This window comes from Arabidopsis thaliana, chromosome 3 (assembly GCF_000001735.4).
Source record: "Arabidopsis thaliana chromosome 3, partial sequence".
Classification (NCBI taxonomy): Eukaryota; Viridiplantae; Streptophyta; class Magnoliopsida; order Brassicales; family Brassicaceae; genus Arabidopsis; species Arabidopsis thaliana.
In genome coordinates, this window is record NC_003074.8 from 16,326,305 (window position 1) to 16,341,124 (window position 14,820).

The 14,820-nt window shown below is 40.7% G+C and overlaps 2 protein-coding genes and 2 pseudogenes across 4 annotated transcripts; 3 read left to right on the forward strand and 1 right to left on the reverse strand.

The window, feature by feature from the left end:
- Positions 1–1,916: 1,916 nt before the first annotated feature.
- On the reverse strand, positions 1,917–2,144 carry AT3G44785 (Zinc finger C-x8-C-x5-C-x3-H type family protein; the record flags this gene model as incomplete). The annotated part of the gene is made up of 1 exon (NM_202656.1): positions 1,917–2,144. One exon carries the CDS (start codon positions 2,142–2,144, stop codon positions 1,917–1,919), a length of 228 nt encoding a protein of 75 aa, NP_974385.1.
- A 248-nt stretch (positions 2,145–2,392) lies between these two features.
- On the forward strand, positions 2,393–4,231 carry AT3G44790 (TRAF-like family protein). The gene is made up of 4 exons (NM_114348.2): positions 2,393–2,585; positions 2,691–2,839; positions 2,953–3,227; positions 3,509–4,231. Exons 1-4 carry the CDS (start codon positions 2,488–2,490, stop codon positions 3,959–3,961), a joined length of 975 nt encoding a protein of 324 aa, NP_190065.1. The 5' UTR covers positions 2,393–2,487; the 3' UTR covers positions 3,962–4,231.
- Positions 4,232–4,593: 362 nt separating this feature from the next.
- On the forward strand, positions 4,594–5,592 carry AT3G44793 (annotated as a pseudogene; the record flags this gene model as incomplete). The annotated part of the gene is made up of 1 exon: positions 4,594–5,592.
- A 3,277-nt stretch (positions 5,593–8,869) lies between these two features.
- Positions 8,870–13,714, forward strand: AT3G44796 (annotated as a pseudogene; the record flags this gene model as incomplete). Its single annotated transcript has 1 exon — positions 8,870–13,714.
- Between the last annotated feature and the right edge of the window lie 1,106 nt (positions 13,715–14,820).

A 14,820-nucleotide genomic window follows, 5' to 3' on the forward strand; every position in this document is an offset into this window, starting at 1 on the left:
TTTTCTTTTTCTTTTTCTCATCTCTTCATTCTATTTACTTATTCGGCAAACAAACACAAACAAAATAAGAGTTAACATGTGAGAAGATGGACTAAAGGAGGGAAAACCGACAAACATAATTCACAACGCTACTTTGTATTCGGCTCATAGAAACCTTTTATTGATAATGATTGAAAATTCTATATCAAAAAAATTATAGGATTGAAAATGATACTAACAAATTTGCACGTAGTGATTCATGCTTAATGTTATATTAAGAGTTTATGTTTTCTCCTATTTTCGTTGTACATAAAATGCATTCAACATTTAAATCTAAAGAGTGGAAAAAGAACGTCAACAAAACGAATACAAAATGAAATAAAAATATATAATAGACGGAAGATGTTTAAGCTCTAATGGAGGTGACTTCAACTTATAGTCTTATATAACCAATAACACCTCCTTAAATATAACAAAATTATGTCCAAAATAAAAAATAACATTAAAGTTATTTATAAAGAATTTATCAAAAATCAAATAACATCTTTACCAAAAAAAACACTATATATGTAATGTGTCTTTTTTTTCTTCTTTGAATTTGTTACCATTGGGTGTGTTTGCTTTGTTCGGGTATGAGGTCTATGTAGTGTATGTAGAACTTCAATATCTTTGTGTGTTTATAATGCTTAGTTAGGGTGTGAGGTTTACCAAACCAAGTTCTATACTTGCTACATTGATTCCACACCCTAACTAAGCATAATAAACACACAAAAATAAATTCAATGACACTATGACTACGAGTAACAAACAAAATTCTCCTCTTGCTACATCAAATCACACCCTAACTAGCATAATAAATACACAATGATAAATTCAATGACTGAGTGAAGTACAAACCAACTCAAGAAAACACAGGGAAAAAATTGCTTTTCTTTGTAATTACAGAAATGAGCGTATCAAAAACTTGCAGCTTTAAGATAGTTGATTTGATGAATACAGTTTTGGAAAAATGAGAATGTTTTCCCAAATGCAAAACAGAGCAAACTAACCAATCAATGTAAACTAAGCAAACTAATTAATTTTAAGCAGAGTTTCTGACCCTGCACAAATCTGCACAGCGGAAAATGGGCTGTGAGATATAAGGATTGACAAGACGTACCCATCGGTGCAATTGTCACTTGCCTGTTATTTGCATTTTTCTGTTCTTCGCTCCCATCCCTAACAGGACTTCTCTGTCTCCTTCCACCAGGACTTCTGCTTCTCCTCTTACTCCTCCGTCCTCTCTTGCGGCGAGGACTATTGCTCCCGTATCTTCTGCTCCTGCTACGGCTCTCCCCATCATCATGACCATACTTCTACTGCGGTTATGCCTTTCATGAGAGCGATCTTCGTGACTATAATGCCTGTAAGGGCTCCTATACTTCCGCAATGGCTATGCCTGTTTTTGTATCTTCCATATAACTGCCTCCTCAATCCACTGTCAAGAGAGTCAGGTGGTTTTAGTACAACATAGGAAATCTATATGAACCACACATGACAAAAGAAGAAACATGTGACATGCTAATGCTTTTTACTGTTGAATTTTGGGATGATTTATGTACGAAGCTACTTGTCAACAGTACGAGGAAGATACTTGCAAACAAGTAGCTTCGTACATAAATCATTCCCAAAATTCAATCTCCTGAGGAAGAAAAAGTTACAAACCTCGAAATCTTTTTGCATACATCAACACCAGGAGTGATAATATCGGGACGTTGATTGATGATTTTGCTGCAGATCATGTACAAAGAAAGGCTTTATTTACTTGAACGATTATGCAATGAATGTTTTGAAGGATGTTCTGTTGTCCTCTGTTTTTTTTAGTTGTCGATGTTCTCTTTTCATCAGATTAATTAGGAATCGTTTTTATCACAACTAAGAAATGTAATTTTCTTAAGTTAAAATTTTTTTTTAGGGTCCTTCTCTCGTGATTGTACTGGGTCCAGAAATTGTTTGAGCCGGCCCTGCTGATACGTATTCGAAAGGAGAAGCGTTGGGCTGATACTTGGTTTGGTGTAGAGACGAGAGCATCGATCTCCGTTACGACAAACGCCGATTTTGAAGTAGAAAGGACAATTCACGCGATCTTTCTCCGTTCCGTATATTGACGCTAAGTGCTCGACCATCTTCCGATTGCTTTTTGAAGAACACGAAACTCTTTTCTTCTTCTTGGACTAGGGTAGGTCTCTCTCTGATACTTGCTATGCCTATGGATGTTTCAAGAGATTTAAGTTTATTTACCTTTTTACCCCTTCTGTTTTAACTATTTTCAATCCAACCACAAACTTATGTTAAATTTGGCCAAAATGCGATTGGGCTGAAGCCCATAATCTATATAAGTGAAGAAGACGAGCGCTGCAAGAACGGTTCGACACAACAGTGTCAGTGCTAGTGAACAGTCAGGTTATAGGGTTTCGTTGCTTTGGTCGTCCTTAACTTTAGGCTTTGATAGTTTGGTTGTGAAGTTCAATGGGGTATGAGAAGTTCACTTGGGTGATTAAGAATTTCTCATCTTTGCAATCTAAGTACATTAATTCTGATAAATTCGTTATCGGTGGCTGCAAATGGTAAGAAGAAGACAAGTTTGTTATATCTCTAATTTTGTTTTTTTGGTCCAACTTAGGGTTTATGAGAACATCTTTCCATTTTTTCTATGGTTTTTTTGCTTGCAGGTTTCTTAAGGGATATCAGAATGCTAATTATTTGTCTCTGTTTCTGATGGTTGCTACTTCAAAAACATTGCCTTGTGGATGGAGAAGATACACACGATTTCGCCTAACTGTTGTAAATCAACTTTCCGATGAACTTTCCCAACAACGAGGTGATTTCTATAAGGCTTTTGGACAAAGCAAAGTTCCTATTTTTGTGATTTATATTTCTGTCTGCTTGTGTTTGTTTTGAGTTAGATCAGTTCTATCTTTTCTTTGTCTATAGAAACGGAAACATGGTTTGACCAAAACGTTGTTCTCTCTGGGAATCGACACATGATTTCCCTTACCAAACTTAATGCGAAGAAAGGTGGATTTCTTGTGAACAATGAAGTCAAGATTGTTGTGGAGGTTGATGTTCTTCAAGTTATTGGCAAATTAGATGTTTCAGAGGGATCTCAAGAAGTAACTCAACCTCTGAAAAGGATAAGGCTAAACGATGATGGTGTTTCCGTAAAACAAAGCATTGATGTCAATGGGTTTCAGGTTCTTCCTTCACAGGTAACAAGTTCATAAAGATTCAAACTTTTTAGATGCTTTTCATTAGATAGGAGGAACTGATTTCAGATGCTTTTCAAACTTATAAGTCTTACCAGTTCCTTCTTTGTTGTTGCTGACTTTGGATTAGAGGTGGTCTCTTTTTCTGTTTAGAAATTATCAGTAGAACACTAAGACAATGTAGGGAATAAATGGCATCTTTATAATCTAACCATTCAGTTTGTGGATACGTATACAAACTATACATGAGTTTATACTTTATCCATCTTTTTTTACAATTGTAGGTGGAATCGGTGAAACGTATCTTTGAAAGACACCCAAACATGGCACTAGAGTTCCGAGCAAAGAACCAACATGTGAGGACATCATGTATGAATGTCCTCCTCAGCCTAATCGATACACTGTGCCAGTCACTGCAAGACATTTCCATTGATGACCTGGGCCAGGCAGAGAAAGCACTAAGATACCTGAAAGATTCGGACTTTAAGGTGGATTGGTTAGAGCGTAAATTGGAGGAAGTGAAGGAAAAGAAGATGGAAGAGCAGATTGGTAAGTCTCGGATGCAAGAACTAGAGGAAGAGCTGAAGATCTTCAAGCAGAAGTGCTCTGACATAGAAGCTCAACTGGAGAAAGAGAAGCAAAAGTGCTCAGACATAGAAGCTTTGCTGGAGAAAGAGAAGGCAAAGTCGTTGGCCGCTGCCAGAGCTCCTCCTCTAACGTTGGATGATGTTGTTTGATGACTTAGGCTCCGCTAGGTGTCAAAATTAACGTAGGCAGCTAGAGAGACTTCTGTCTATTGGAAGCTCATATATGTTGTAAAGAGCTAATCTTTTTGTTAGGAGAACTCGCTAGGACTAAGAGTCTAGGATTTTGTTAGTTGTCTCGTAAACGGATTAGTGCCGGCTAAGGTTAAGCTACCAAGTGTAGTTTTCAATTTTCAGTTATAATCTTAGCTTATTAAGTGAAACAGAGCTTAACTTTGGTCTTAAACCGAATTTATTCTTACGAGGTTATAATTCATCAACGAAAACAATCAATTGAAAGCTGTTTTTAAGCCACTTTAATGTTGTAGCTCGTAATGACTTTAGGGAGATTAGCTTCCTGCATAATAGTCGCTTGTCTCGTATCCAACATCCTTCACTGCTCTTATCGATTAGGGAGATAATGGATACTGATCGAATCAGTTAAAAATACTTTAGCATCAATCAAACAGAGTAAGTCACTTACACAAAGAAGATAATAAGATAAATTCTGGAACATGCTAATAAGTAAGAAGTTATAACAGTTCATGCAAAACTCTGAGTTTGATGTACTCTCGATTACTCAATAGCACACATATAATAATGCATGTATCTTTATCCAGATTTAGCTTAATCCAACTCATAACATAAGATTAGCATCCAAAATATACATAATGCTCTCATTGTCTACCCATTTCCTCATTACTCATCATTAAGCCGTTTAGTACCATCACTACTTACTTTTTAGGTGTCAAGTATCCTACTGCTAATGTGTATTTTCTGCAAGTGTGGAAAATTGAGCGTCTTTTGAAAGACTATGCAGTTTGTGGTGATCTTAGAGTGGAAGAGATGGCTAGTAGGATGCAGGTAAAGTTTGATAAGTATTGGGATCAGTACAATATCATTCTAGCTATAGGAGCTATTCTAGATCCAAGGTTGAAGGTGCAGATTCTTAAATCTGCTTATAATAAGGTGGATTCGAGTAGTTCATAAGAAAAGGTCAATGTTGTTGTGGACAATTTGAAGGATCTTTACAAAGAGCACATAGAAAAAGTTTGGACTTCTTCCACATTCTCAACAACCCAAACTCCACATGACCTTCTTACAGAATCACCACTAGAGGATGATCCAAATTATGTAAGTATTTCTCCATTCGTTGTTTATATCATATCATCTTTATTGTCTAACTAGTGTCTATACTCTATATCATACAGGATGTGTTTGAGCTTGAGAGGAGCATACAACCTGGTTCTGACAACACAAAGTCCAATTTGCAAAATTATTTGGATGATCCAAGGCTAGATTTGAGGTCTTTTACAGACATGGAGGTTCTGAGCTATTGGAAAGGCGATGGGCAACGATATGGTGATTTAGCTTCTCTAGCTTCTGCTATACTTAGCATTCCAATCACTACAGTGGCAGCTGAGTCATCATTCAGTATTGGAGGTCGGGTTTTAAACCCTTTCAGAAACCGCATTCTTCCCAGAAATGTTCAAGCCTTGTTATGTACTAGAAATTGGTTGCGTGGTTTTGCAGAGTTGGAAGGTAAAAAAAGAATAGTCTATTTTTTTATGAGAAAAATGTCAAAAAAATCGTGAATTTTCAAATTTGGGACGTAAAAAACATGAACTTTCAAAAAGACATTTAAATCCTAAAGTTTAGTTTGACTTTTGATAAAATGATCAAGTTTTGTTGACTTGGCCAATTAGGGCTTGTCGTTAAGTTTTCGTCAACAAAACAATCACGGTGTTAACTTTTCGTTAGAATCTCCGTGAAATCAAAACGCCGTCGTTTAGGACATTAGAAAATAAGAAGGAAAATTTGCTAACAAGGAGAAACGAACAGCTGACCTTTTGGACTTATAAGAGACACTCAACCATTGAGCTACAATAATATTCTTGTATTATGGTAAACAGAGCATGTATATATATATAATGTAAAAAATTAACAGAAACCATTAGAATATATAATATTAAATATGTGAGTTTAAGTTTATACAATCCTTTTCATTTAAATATATATACCATTAATACAATTATCACTTTTTCTTATAATGTAACTAAAATAATTTTTATTTATTTATTTTCCATCTAACTATAAATATTACATCAATTTCAAGTTAGAGTAATTATGTTTATATTTATCTAATATATATTATAATATAAATACAAATTAATTTATCCAAGTTTCAGTTTGTTTTATATAATTTAGAAATCAATAATTTTTCAAATATAGAAGAAACTAACATAGCAAATTAAATAATTGAAATTTCCAAATATTTATTTAGGGTAAATATATTTAATATTTGTGTATATTTGGTTGTTGATTTTATTTAGTTTTGTTATTTTTAATAAATTGCAGATATTTAATTAATTGTATATTATTATGTTTTGTGTAGATATATATATACTATGTCTGTAAGATATTAAAATGTTAATGCAGCTCAATGGTTGAATATCCTCTATTAGTCCAGAATGTCAGCATTTCGATTCACTTGAAATGGAATCGAAATGCTGTTTTCTTTCTCATTTTCTAATTTTCAAAACGACGTCGTTTTGATATAAGAGAGATTCTAACGGAAAGTTAACTCCGTGATTGTTTGGTTGACGGAAACTTAATGACATGCCCTAAATGGTCAAGTCAACAATTTTTGATTATTTTATCAAAAGTCAAACTAAACTTTAGGATTTAATTGTCTTCTTGAAACTTCATACTTTTTTCGTCCCAAATTTGAAAGTTCGCGATTTTTTTGACATTTTTCCCATTTTTTTATACTTAATTTTTTTTTATTTGTTGATTTATATCTTCTACTTGTAGGTGACATTGAAGAAAACTTTAATGATGGAATTGAAGGTACTACATCGATAGCAAGTACCTCTGGAGTATGAGAAGATGTTGTTTAGATTTTTTTTCAACTACTTTTGTATTTCAGTTTTAAATTGATTTTCAGATTTTTGATTACTTTTTAAGTTTCTCTTGTTTACTTTGAAATACAAATTATTATTATTTTGCAGTAAAACGAAATTTACATGATATATTTACATACCAGCTTACTTTATAAGCAAAATATAGATACAACATACATATAATAGTATATTAGCAGTTAAACATAAACACTAAGAAAATGACATAAACCAAGTTGGGTACCCACGGGTAGTCTCGGAATAATCGGTTTTTTTTGGCTTTTACCCACTAAATCAAAAACCCATCTGGGTTTTCTAAAGTTGAGTTTTTGGTGAACGAGTTTATTTTGGGTTCAGGTCGGGCTGGGCTTTTTTACCCACCACATCATCTCTATACATGTGCAAGAACATTAGAGGCAGAGGATATAATGTTCTTAGTATCTCTAGTCCAAGACTTGGATCGTATATGCTTGAGGAAGACATGAAAACAACGTTGGGTTCGTTAATTTGTTGCTACTATAACAAGAAAACAGAAAAAAAATAAGTGAGGATCTTGACACATTTCTTGATCTACACGTCATATATCTGTAACGCCCGTGAACCGGAAAATCGGTTAGGATTTGTTTTTAAATCATCCGGTTTAATTGGTTGGGTTAATTAGAAACCTTAGAGTGTGCCTATAAAAGAAGGAAACTCGAAATTAGGGCTTTAGTTAGCCACTTTTCGTTTATAAAAGAGAAAAAGAGAGAAAAGGAGAAGGAGCAGAATCGTTAGGGTTTGGGAGAAATCAGTTTCGTCATATCAAATCGTGGTAAAAGGTAACGAAATTTGGTAGAGTTATTCTCAAGTCCTTTATCGTTATTCTCCAGTTTACAGAATTGGATTTGGAATAAAATTGGTTGAGTTATTCGCAGTTTCGTGAGACACGTTTTCTCAGACGCGAATTAGGACCAGCGGAGATTGAAACTGAGATCGTGGTCTAGTCTGTTTTCCGATCGGCACGAGATTTTGTGGGCAGCTTTTGACGTCTGTAGCTAGGATTTCACCGGAGAGATTGAATAGTTAACGGTTAACTTGTATTTTAGGGTTTCGTCTTTGAGACTGCTTGTTTTTGGTTTTTCCTGTCCAGTTTGCTTCAAGGTTGCTTTTGGTTGTGGACTTGTTGTAGGACGTTTCTGGACTGTTTCAGACGCAAGGAGAGTCTCTCATGTGTTTAATTGCTATTAGAATCAATTTGTTAAGGTGAGTGCGTGACCATGAGCTTATCTGAGCGATTGAGTTGTGTGATTTGTTTTGGGTGATGATATGTAGGTGTGGTGAATGTGTTTTGGGTGAATTGTTCAATGACTGGTTTGTTTGTATTGTATTCGTGATTATACCCTTTTATTTGCTTGTGTGTATAGCTCGTAGATGGGAGGATCGCCTCACTAAGTATTTATGATAATACTTACGCATCTCATTGTGTTGTTGATGCAGGTAAAGATAAAGTATGATCGTGAAATCATGGCAAGGAAGAGAGGATGATCTAGGAACTCGTTTGTTTAATTTTTGGTGTTTTTGGTTATTGGAACCCGGTTAGGATTGTCAGTTATTCTTGGTTTTGTTGGTCGAATTATTTATTTATTCATAAAATAGTATTTTTGACTTGCGGTTTAACTATTATGTTATTGGTTGGTTTAATTAGATATTTATGGGAATATTTAATTATATATATATATTTTTTTTTTAAAAAAAAGGTCGGGTTGTTACAATTTGGTATCAGAGCGATCACGGTTCTGGGATGTGTAGAATAATTAATTGATGAATTTTTTTCATGATGATTGATGTGGGATGAGCTACGGTGTTAGCATAGTGAGGATTGACTATGGAGTGTTTAGTCAATTTTGTGTTGTTGGAGTCCTAGCATCATCTTCTCCGAGCCTTAAATGAGATTTCACGGTAAGTTGTTTGTGATATATTCGTTTGTTTTAGTTTCTTAGCCATTTGTTCTTGAGTAGCGCAGATGGTTATAAGAGCTGGAGTTCGTGGTCGTGGTCGTGGTCGTGGTCGCGATAGGGGACGAGTCCTCAAGGGTACCGGCGAGAGTGATGGCCACAGTTGAGCAGAGTGTGGGTTCGCAGCTTGAGTTTGTGGAGTCCGGGGTTAGGAACGATCTTGGTGCCGATATAGCTGGTGCAGCCGGAGTGTGGGCTGGTGGAGCTGGTGTCGGTACCGGTGTGCATGCCTTTGGTGCTGAGGGCCGAGGAGTGATGGGTGCCACAGCCGGAGGAGCCCAGGTTCCAGAGGTTGGTTTGGCAGGCCTGCTGAGGCAGTTGTTGGAGCGGTTACCAGGTGTGGTACCAGTGTAGGCTCCAGTTGCGCCACGAGTGGCGGAGGTGCAGTAGAGGGCTGCGGTTGCTGAGGAGGTTCCATCTTATTTGAGGATGATGGAGCAGTTGCAGAGGATTGACACCGGATATTTTTCTGGTGGTACTAGTCCTGAGGAGGCCGACAGTTGAAGGTCGCGGGTTGAGCGGAACTTCGGTTCGAGCAGATGCCCGGCGGAGTATCGGGTGGATCTAGCAGTGCATTTTCTAGAGGGGGATGCACATTTGTGGTGGCGGAGTGTGACTGCCAGGAGGAGGCAGGCGGATATGTCTTGGGCAGATTTCATGGCTGAGTTTAATGTCAAGTACTTTCCGCAGGAGGCGCTCGACCGTATGGAGGCGCGTTTTCTTGAGCTGACACAAGGTGAGCGGTCGGTTCGGAAGTATGACCGGAAGTTTAACCGACTCTTGGTTTATGTGGGTCGGGGCATGGAGGATGACCAGATCCAGATGAGGAGGTTCTTGAGGGGAGTTCGACCGAATTTGAGGTGCGGTGTAGAGTGTCGCAGTACGCCACGAAGGCGGCACTGGTGGAGACGGCTGCTGAGGTAGAGGAGGACCTTCAGAGGCAGGTGGTGGGAGTGAGTCTAGCGGTACAACCGAAGAAGACTCAGCAGCAGGTGGCACCTAGCAAGGGCGGCAAGCCTGCGCAGGGGCAGAAGAGGAAGTGGGATCATCCTTCCAGAGCTGAATAGGGTGGTCGTGCAGGATGTTTTTCTTGTGGGAGCCTTGACCACAAGGTGGCAGATTACACGCAGCGAGATGAGACGAGGGAGTGCTACCACTGCAGGGAGAGGGAACATCTCAGGCCGAATTGTCCTAAGCTGCAGCAGATGGCAGTGGCAGTGGCAGTGGTACAGCCGGCGGTGCAACACGGAGCGCAGGTGCAGTAGGGAGTGCAGCAGTTAGCACATATTGCAGCGGCACCGCAGGGTTACACTACGCGTGAGATAGGCGGTACCAGCAATAGAGCGATTACAGGTATGATTTCTGAGACTCAGACTTTGTGAATTATTTCTGTTGTTTTGGATATCATTGTTTTGTGATGAATGTTAGGGTTCTTAGCACATGAGGTTTGTGTAGGGACCTTATTAGTGGGCGGTGTAGAGGCTCATGTGTTGTTTGACTCTGGAGCATAGCATTGCTTCATTACCCCGGAGAGTGTCTCGCGCGGCAACATTCGTGGGAATCCTGGTGACCAGCTTGGAGCCGTCAAGGTTGCTGGAGGGCAGTTTCTAGCGGTTCTGGGAAGAGCGAGGGGTGTGGATATTCAGATTGCAGGGGAGTCAATGCCAGCAGATTTGATTATCAGCCCTATAGAGTTGTATGATGTTATTCTGAAAATGGATTGGTTGGATCATTACAGAGTACATCTTTACTGCCACCGTGAGAGAGTTTCTTTTGAGCGGCCAGAGGGAAGGTTGGTTTATCAGGGAGTGAGACCTACCTCAGGGAGTCTCGTCATCTCAGCAGTGCAGGCAGAGAAAATGATCGAGAAGGGCTGCGAGGCTTACCTGGTGACGATATCTATGCCGGAGTCTTTGGGGCAGGTAGCAGTGAGCGACATTCGGGTTGTTCAGGAGTTCGATGATGTATTTCAATCGTTGCAGGGATTACCACCATCACGGTCTGATTTTTTCACGATTGAGTTGGAACCAGGGACAGCGCCGTTGTCTAAGGCACCCTATAGGATGGCTCCAGCAGAGATGGCAGAGCTAAAGAAGCAGCTAGAGGATTTGTTGAGTAAGGGATTCATTCGTCCTAGTACTTCACCTTGGGAAGCGCCGGTGTTATTTGTGAAGAAGAAAGACGGGAGTTTCCGATTATGTATTGACTACCGGAGGTTGAACCGGGTCACTGTGAAGAACAAGTACCCTTTGCCAAGGATCGATGAGTTGTTGGATCAGTTGACGGGTGCTACTTGTTTCTCCAAAATCGATTTGACGTCGGGTTATCACCAGATCAAGATAGCGGAGGCAGATGTTCGCAAGACTGCTTTTAGGACGACATATGGACATTTTGAGTTCGTGGTGATGCCTTTCGGGTTGACTAATGCACCTGCAGCGTTCATGAGGTTGATGAACAGCGTGTTCCAGGAGTTTTTGGATGAGTTTGTGATCATCTTTATTGATGACATTCTGGTGTATTCTAAGAGTCCTGAGGAGCATGAGGTACATCTGAGGAGAGTGATGGAGAAGCTGCGGGAGGAGAAGTTGTTCGCTAAGTTGAGTAAGTGCAGTTTCTGGCAGAGAGAGATGGGTTTTCTGGGTCACATTGTTTCTGCAGAGGGAGTTTCAGTGGTACCAGAGAAGATTGAGGCTATCAGAGATTGGCCTAGAACGACGAATGCCACTGAGATAAGGAGTTTTCTTGGGTTGGCAGGGTATTACAGGAGGTTCATCAAGGGGTTTGCGAGTATAGCACAGCAGATGACTAAGCTGACAGGGAAGGATGTTCCTTTTGTGTGGTCACCGGAGTGCGAGGAGGGTTTCGTGAGCCTGAAGGAGATGTTGACGAGTACACCAGTGTTAGCATTGTCAGAGCATGGAAAGCCTTACATGGTGTATACTGATGCCTCGGGAGTTGGTTTGGGTTGTGTTCTGATGCAGCGTGGGAAGGTTATTGCTTATGCATCACGGTAGTTGAGGAAGCATGAGGGCAACTATCCTACTCACGATTTGGAGATGGCTGCGGTAATCTTTGCCTTGAAGATTTGGAGGTCTTATCTTTATGGCGGGAAAGTGCAGGTGTTCACAGATCATAAGAGTTTGAAGTATATCTTCACTCAGCCAGAGCTGAACCTGAGGGAGAGGCGATGGATGGAGTTGGTGGCTGATTATGATCTGGAGATAGCTTACCATCCTGGTAAGGCTAATGTGGTTGCAGACGGTTGAGCCGTAAGCGCGTGGGCGCGGCTCCAGGGCAGAGTGTTGAGGCCTTGGTGAGTGAGATTGGTGTTTTGCGGTTGTGTGCTGTGGCACGAGAGCCATTAGGATTGGAAGCTGTGGATCGAGCAGATCTTCTGACTAGAGTTCGGTTGGCTTAGGAGAAAGATGAGGGGTTGATTGCGGCTTCTAAGGCAGAGGGCTCTGAGTATCAGTTTGCAGCTAATGGGACTATCCTTGTGCATGGGCGAGTTTGTGTGCCTAAGGATGAGGAGTTGCGACGGGAGATCTTGAGTGAGGCTCATGCGAGCATGTTTTCCATTCATTCAGGAGCGACTAAGATGTACCGAGACCTCAAGCGGTACTATCAGTGGGTCGGGATGAAGAGGGATGTAGCTAATTGGGTTGTAGAGTGCGATGTTTGCCAGTTAGTTAAGGCTGAGCATCAGGTGGCAGGTGGCCTGTTTCAGAGTTTAGCTATTCCTGAGTGGAAGTGGGATTTTATCACGATGGATTTTGTGGTTGGGTTGCCTGTGTCGCGAACCAAAGGTGCTATTTGGGTGATCGTGGACCGTCTGACTAAGTCAGCACATTTTCTGGCCATCAGAAAACCCGATGGAGCGGCGGTGTTGGCTAAGAAATATGTGAGCGAGATCGTGAAGTTGCATGGAATACCTGTGAGTATTGTGTCAGACAGGGATTCCAAGTTTACTTTTGCATTTTGGAGAGCCTTTTAGGCAGAGATGGGTACTAAGGTGCAGATGAGCACGGCTTATCATCACAGACAGATGGGCAATCTGAGAGGACTATTCAGAAGCTTGAGGATATGTTGCGGATGTGTGTCTTGGATTGGGGAGGTCATTGGGCGGATCACTTGAGTCTGGTAGAGTTTGCTTATAACAATAGCTATCAGGCGAGTATTGGGATGACTCCTTTTGAGGCGTTGTACGGGAGGCCATGCAGGACACCGTTATGCTGGACCCAAGTGGGGGAGAGGAGCATATATGGTGCAGATTATGTTCAGGAGACCACGGAGAGGATCCAGGTTCTTAAGCTGAACATGAAGGAAGCTCAGGATCGACAGCGGAGTTATGCTGACAAGAGGAGGAGAGAGCTTGAGTTTGAGGTTGGGGACATAGTGTATCTTAAGATGGCTATGTTGCGTGGTCCGAACAGGTCTATCTCAGAGACTAAGTTGAGTCCGAGGTACATGGGTCCGTTCAGGATTGTTGAGAGGGTGGGACCAGTGGCATACAGGTTAGAGTTGTCTGATGTTATGCGTGCGTTTCACAAGGTCTTTCATGTGTCGATGCTGAGGAAGTGTCTTCACAAGGATGATGAGGTGTTGGCTAAGATTCCAGAGGATCTTCAGCCCAACATGACTTTGGAGGCGAGACCAGTGAGGGTTCTCGAGAGGAGGATCAAGGAACTTCGGCGGAAGAAGATTCCTTTGATCAAAGTGCTGTGGGACTGCGATGGTGTGACAGAGGAGACTTGGGAGTCAGAGACGAGGATGAAGGCAAGGTTCAAGAAGTGGTTCGAGAAGCAGGTTGCTGCATGAGTTGGCCTTTCCTTGGTTTCCAGTTTCAGTGTTGTTGAGTTTTTGAGCTTTTAAGTTGTTGTTCTTATTTCTCTTTCATTTGTATTTACGTTTGGAGTTGTAACGATCATGACAGTTGATGATTAATAAGATGAGTATTTTTTTCTTGGATTTGACTTGAGTTGTCTTATTTAAGTATGTGTTGTGCGGTTTCCAAAAATGGAAAGTTTCCCAGAAAGGACTTGTTTATTTTTGGAAAGTTTGAGTAAACAACCTAAGAGAAAGGTGTGTTTACGAGATGGCCGGGAGTTGGTCATAAGGATGTTCTCGAGGGGATATGATCGATGATGAGGCATAGAGGTGTCTTACGCGAATCCATGAGAGAGTCTGGATATATGCTCGGAAGCGTTTAGTATTGTTGCTCGAGGGACATGAGGGTCCCAACGACTCGTGAGGAGCGGGGTATGCTCCTGAGGTACCGGTAACTCGAGGGGTATGGTGGCTTCGGGTGACGATCCGAGAGCACGCTTTAGGGTGACGACCCGAGAGCGAGTTTTGTGGTATTATTTTCTCCAAGTGTCGTAACTCGATGACTTTGTGGCTGAGAGTGAGTCGACACAACTCTGGGTTTGACTTTGAGTGGGGAAGATAATATGTGTGATACCCGAGATATCGTAGGCCGAAGCCTGAGAGTGACGGTTTATGCTCGAAGATTGCGGTCTGAGAGTGGAGAGTGAGTTGTGAGCAACAATGACTAGTAAATCGTGAGTATATCGACTGGATAGAGAGACCTAGAGGGGGTCTGGTTGGAGGGAGTGCGGACTGTAGTGATGGTTGCACGGAGTTCCTCGGAGTGGAAGGGTGAAGCTAGATTCGAGGACGAATCTATGTTAGTGGGAGAGAATTGTAACGCCCGTGAACCGGAAAATCGATTAGGATTTGTTTTTAAATCATCCGGTTTAATTGGTTGGGTTAATAACAAACCCTAGAGTGTGCCTATAAAAGAAGGAACCTCGAAATTAGGCTTTAGTTAGCCACTTTTCGTTTATAAAGGAGAAAAAGAGAGAAAAGGAGAAGGAGCAGAATCATTAGGGTTTGGGAGAAATCAGTTTCGTCATATCAAATCGTGGTAAAAGGTAACGAAATTTGGTATAGTTATTCT

Coding starts and splice junctions, on each gene's coding strand:
- AT3G44790 (NM_114348.2), top strand. CDS start 2,488: ATGGGGTATGAGAAGTTCACTTGGGTGATTAAGAATTTCTCATCTTTG. Junction 2,586..2,690: donor GTTATCGGTGGCTGCAAATG/GTAAGAAGAAGA, acceptor TTTTGCTTGCAG/GTTTCTTAAGGGATATCAGA. Junction 3,228..3,508: donor TTCAGGTTCTTCCTTCACAG/GTAACAAGTTCA, acceptor TTACAATTGTAG/GTGGAATCGGTGAAACGTAT.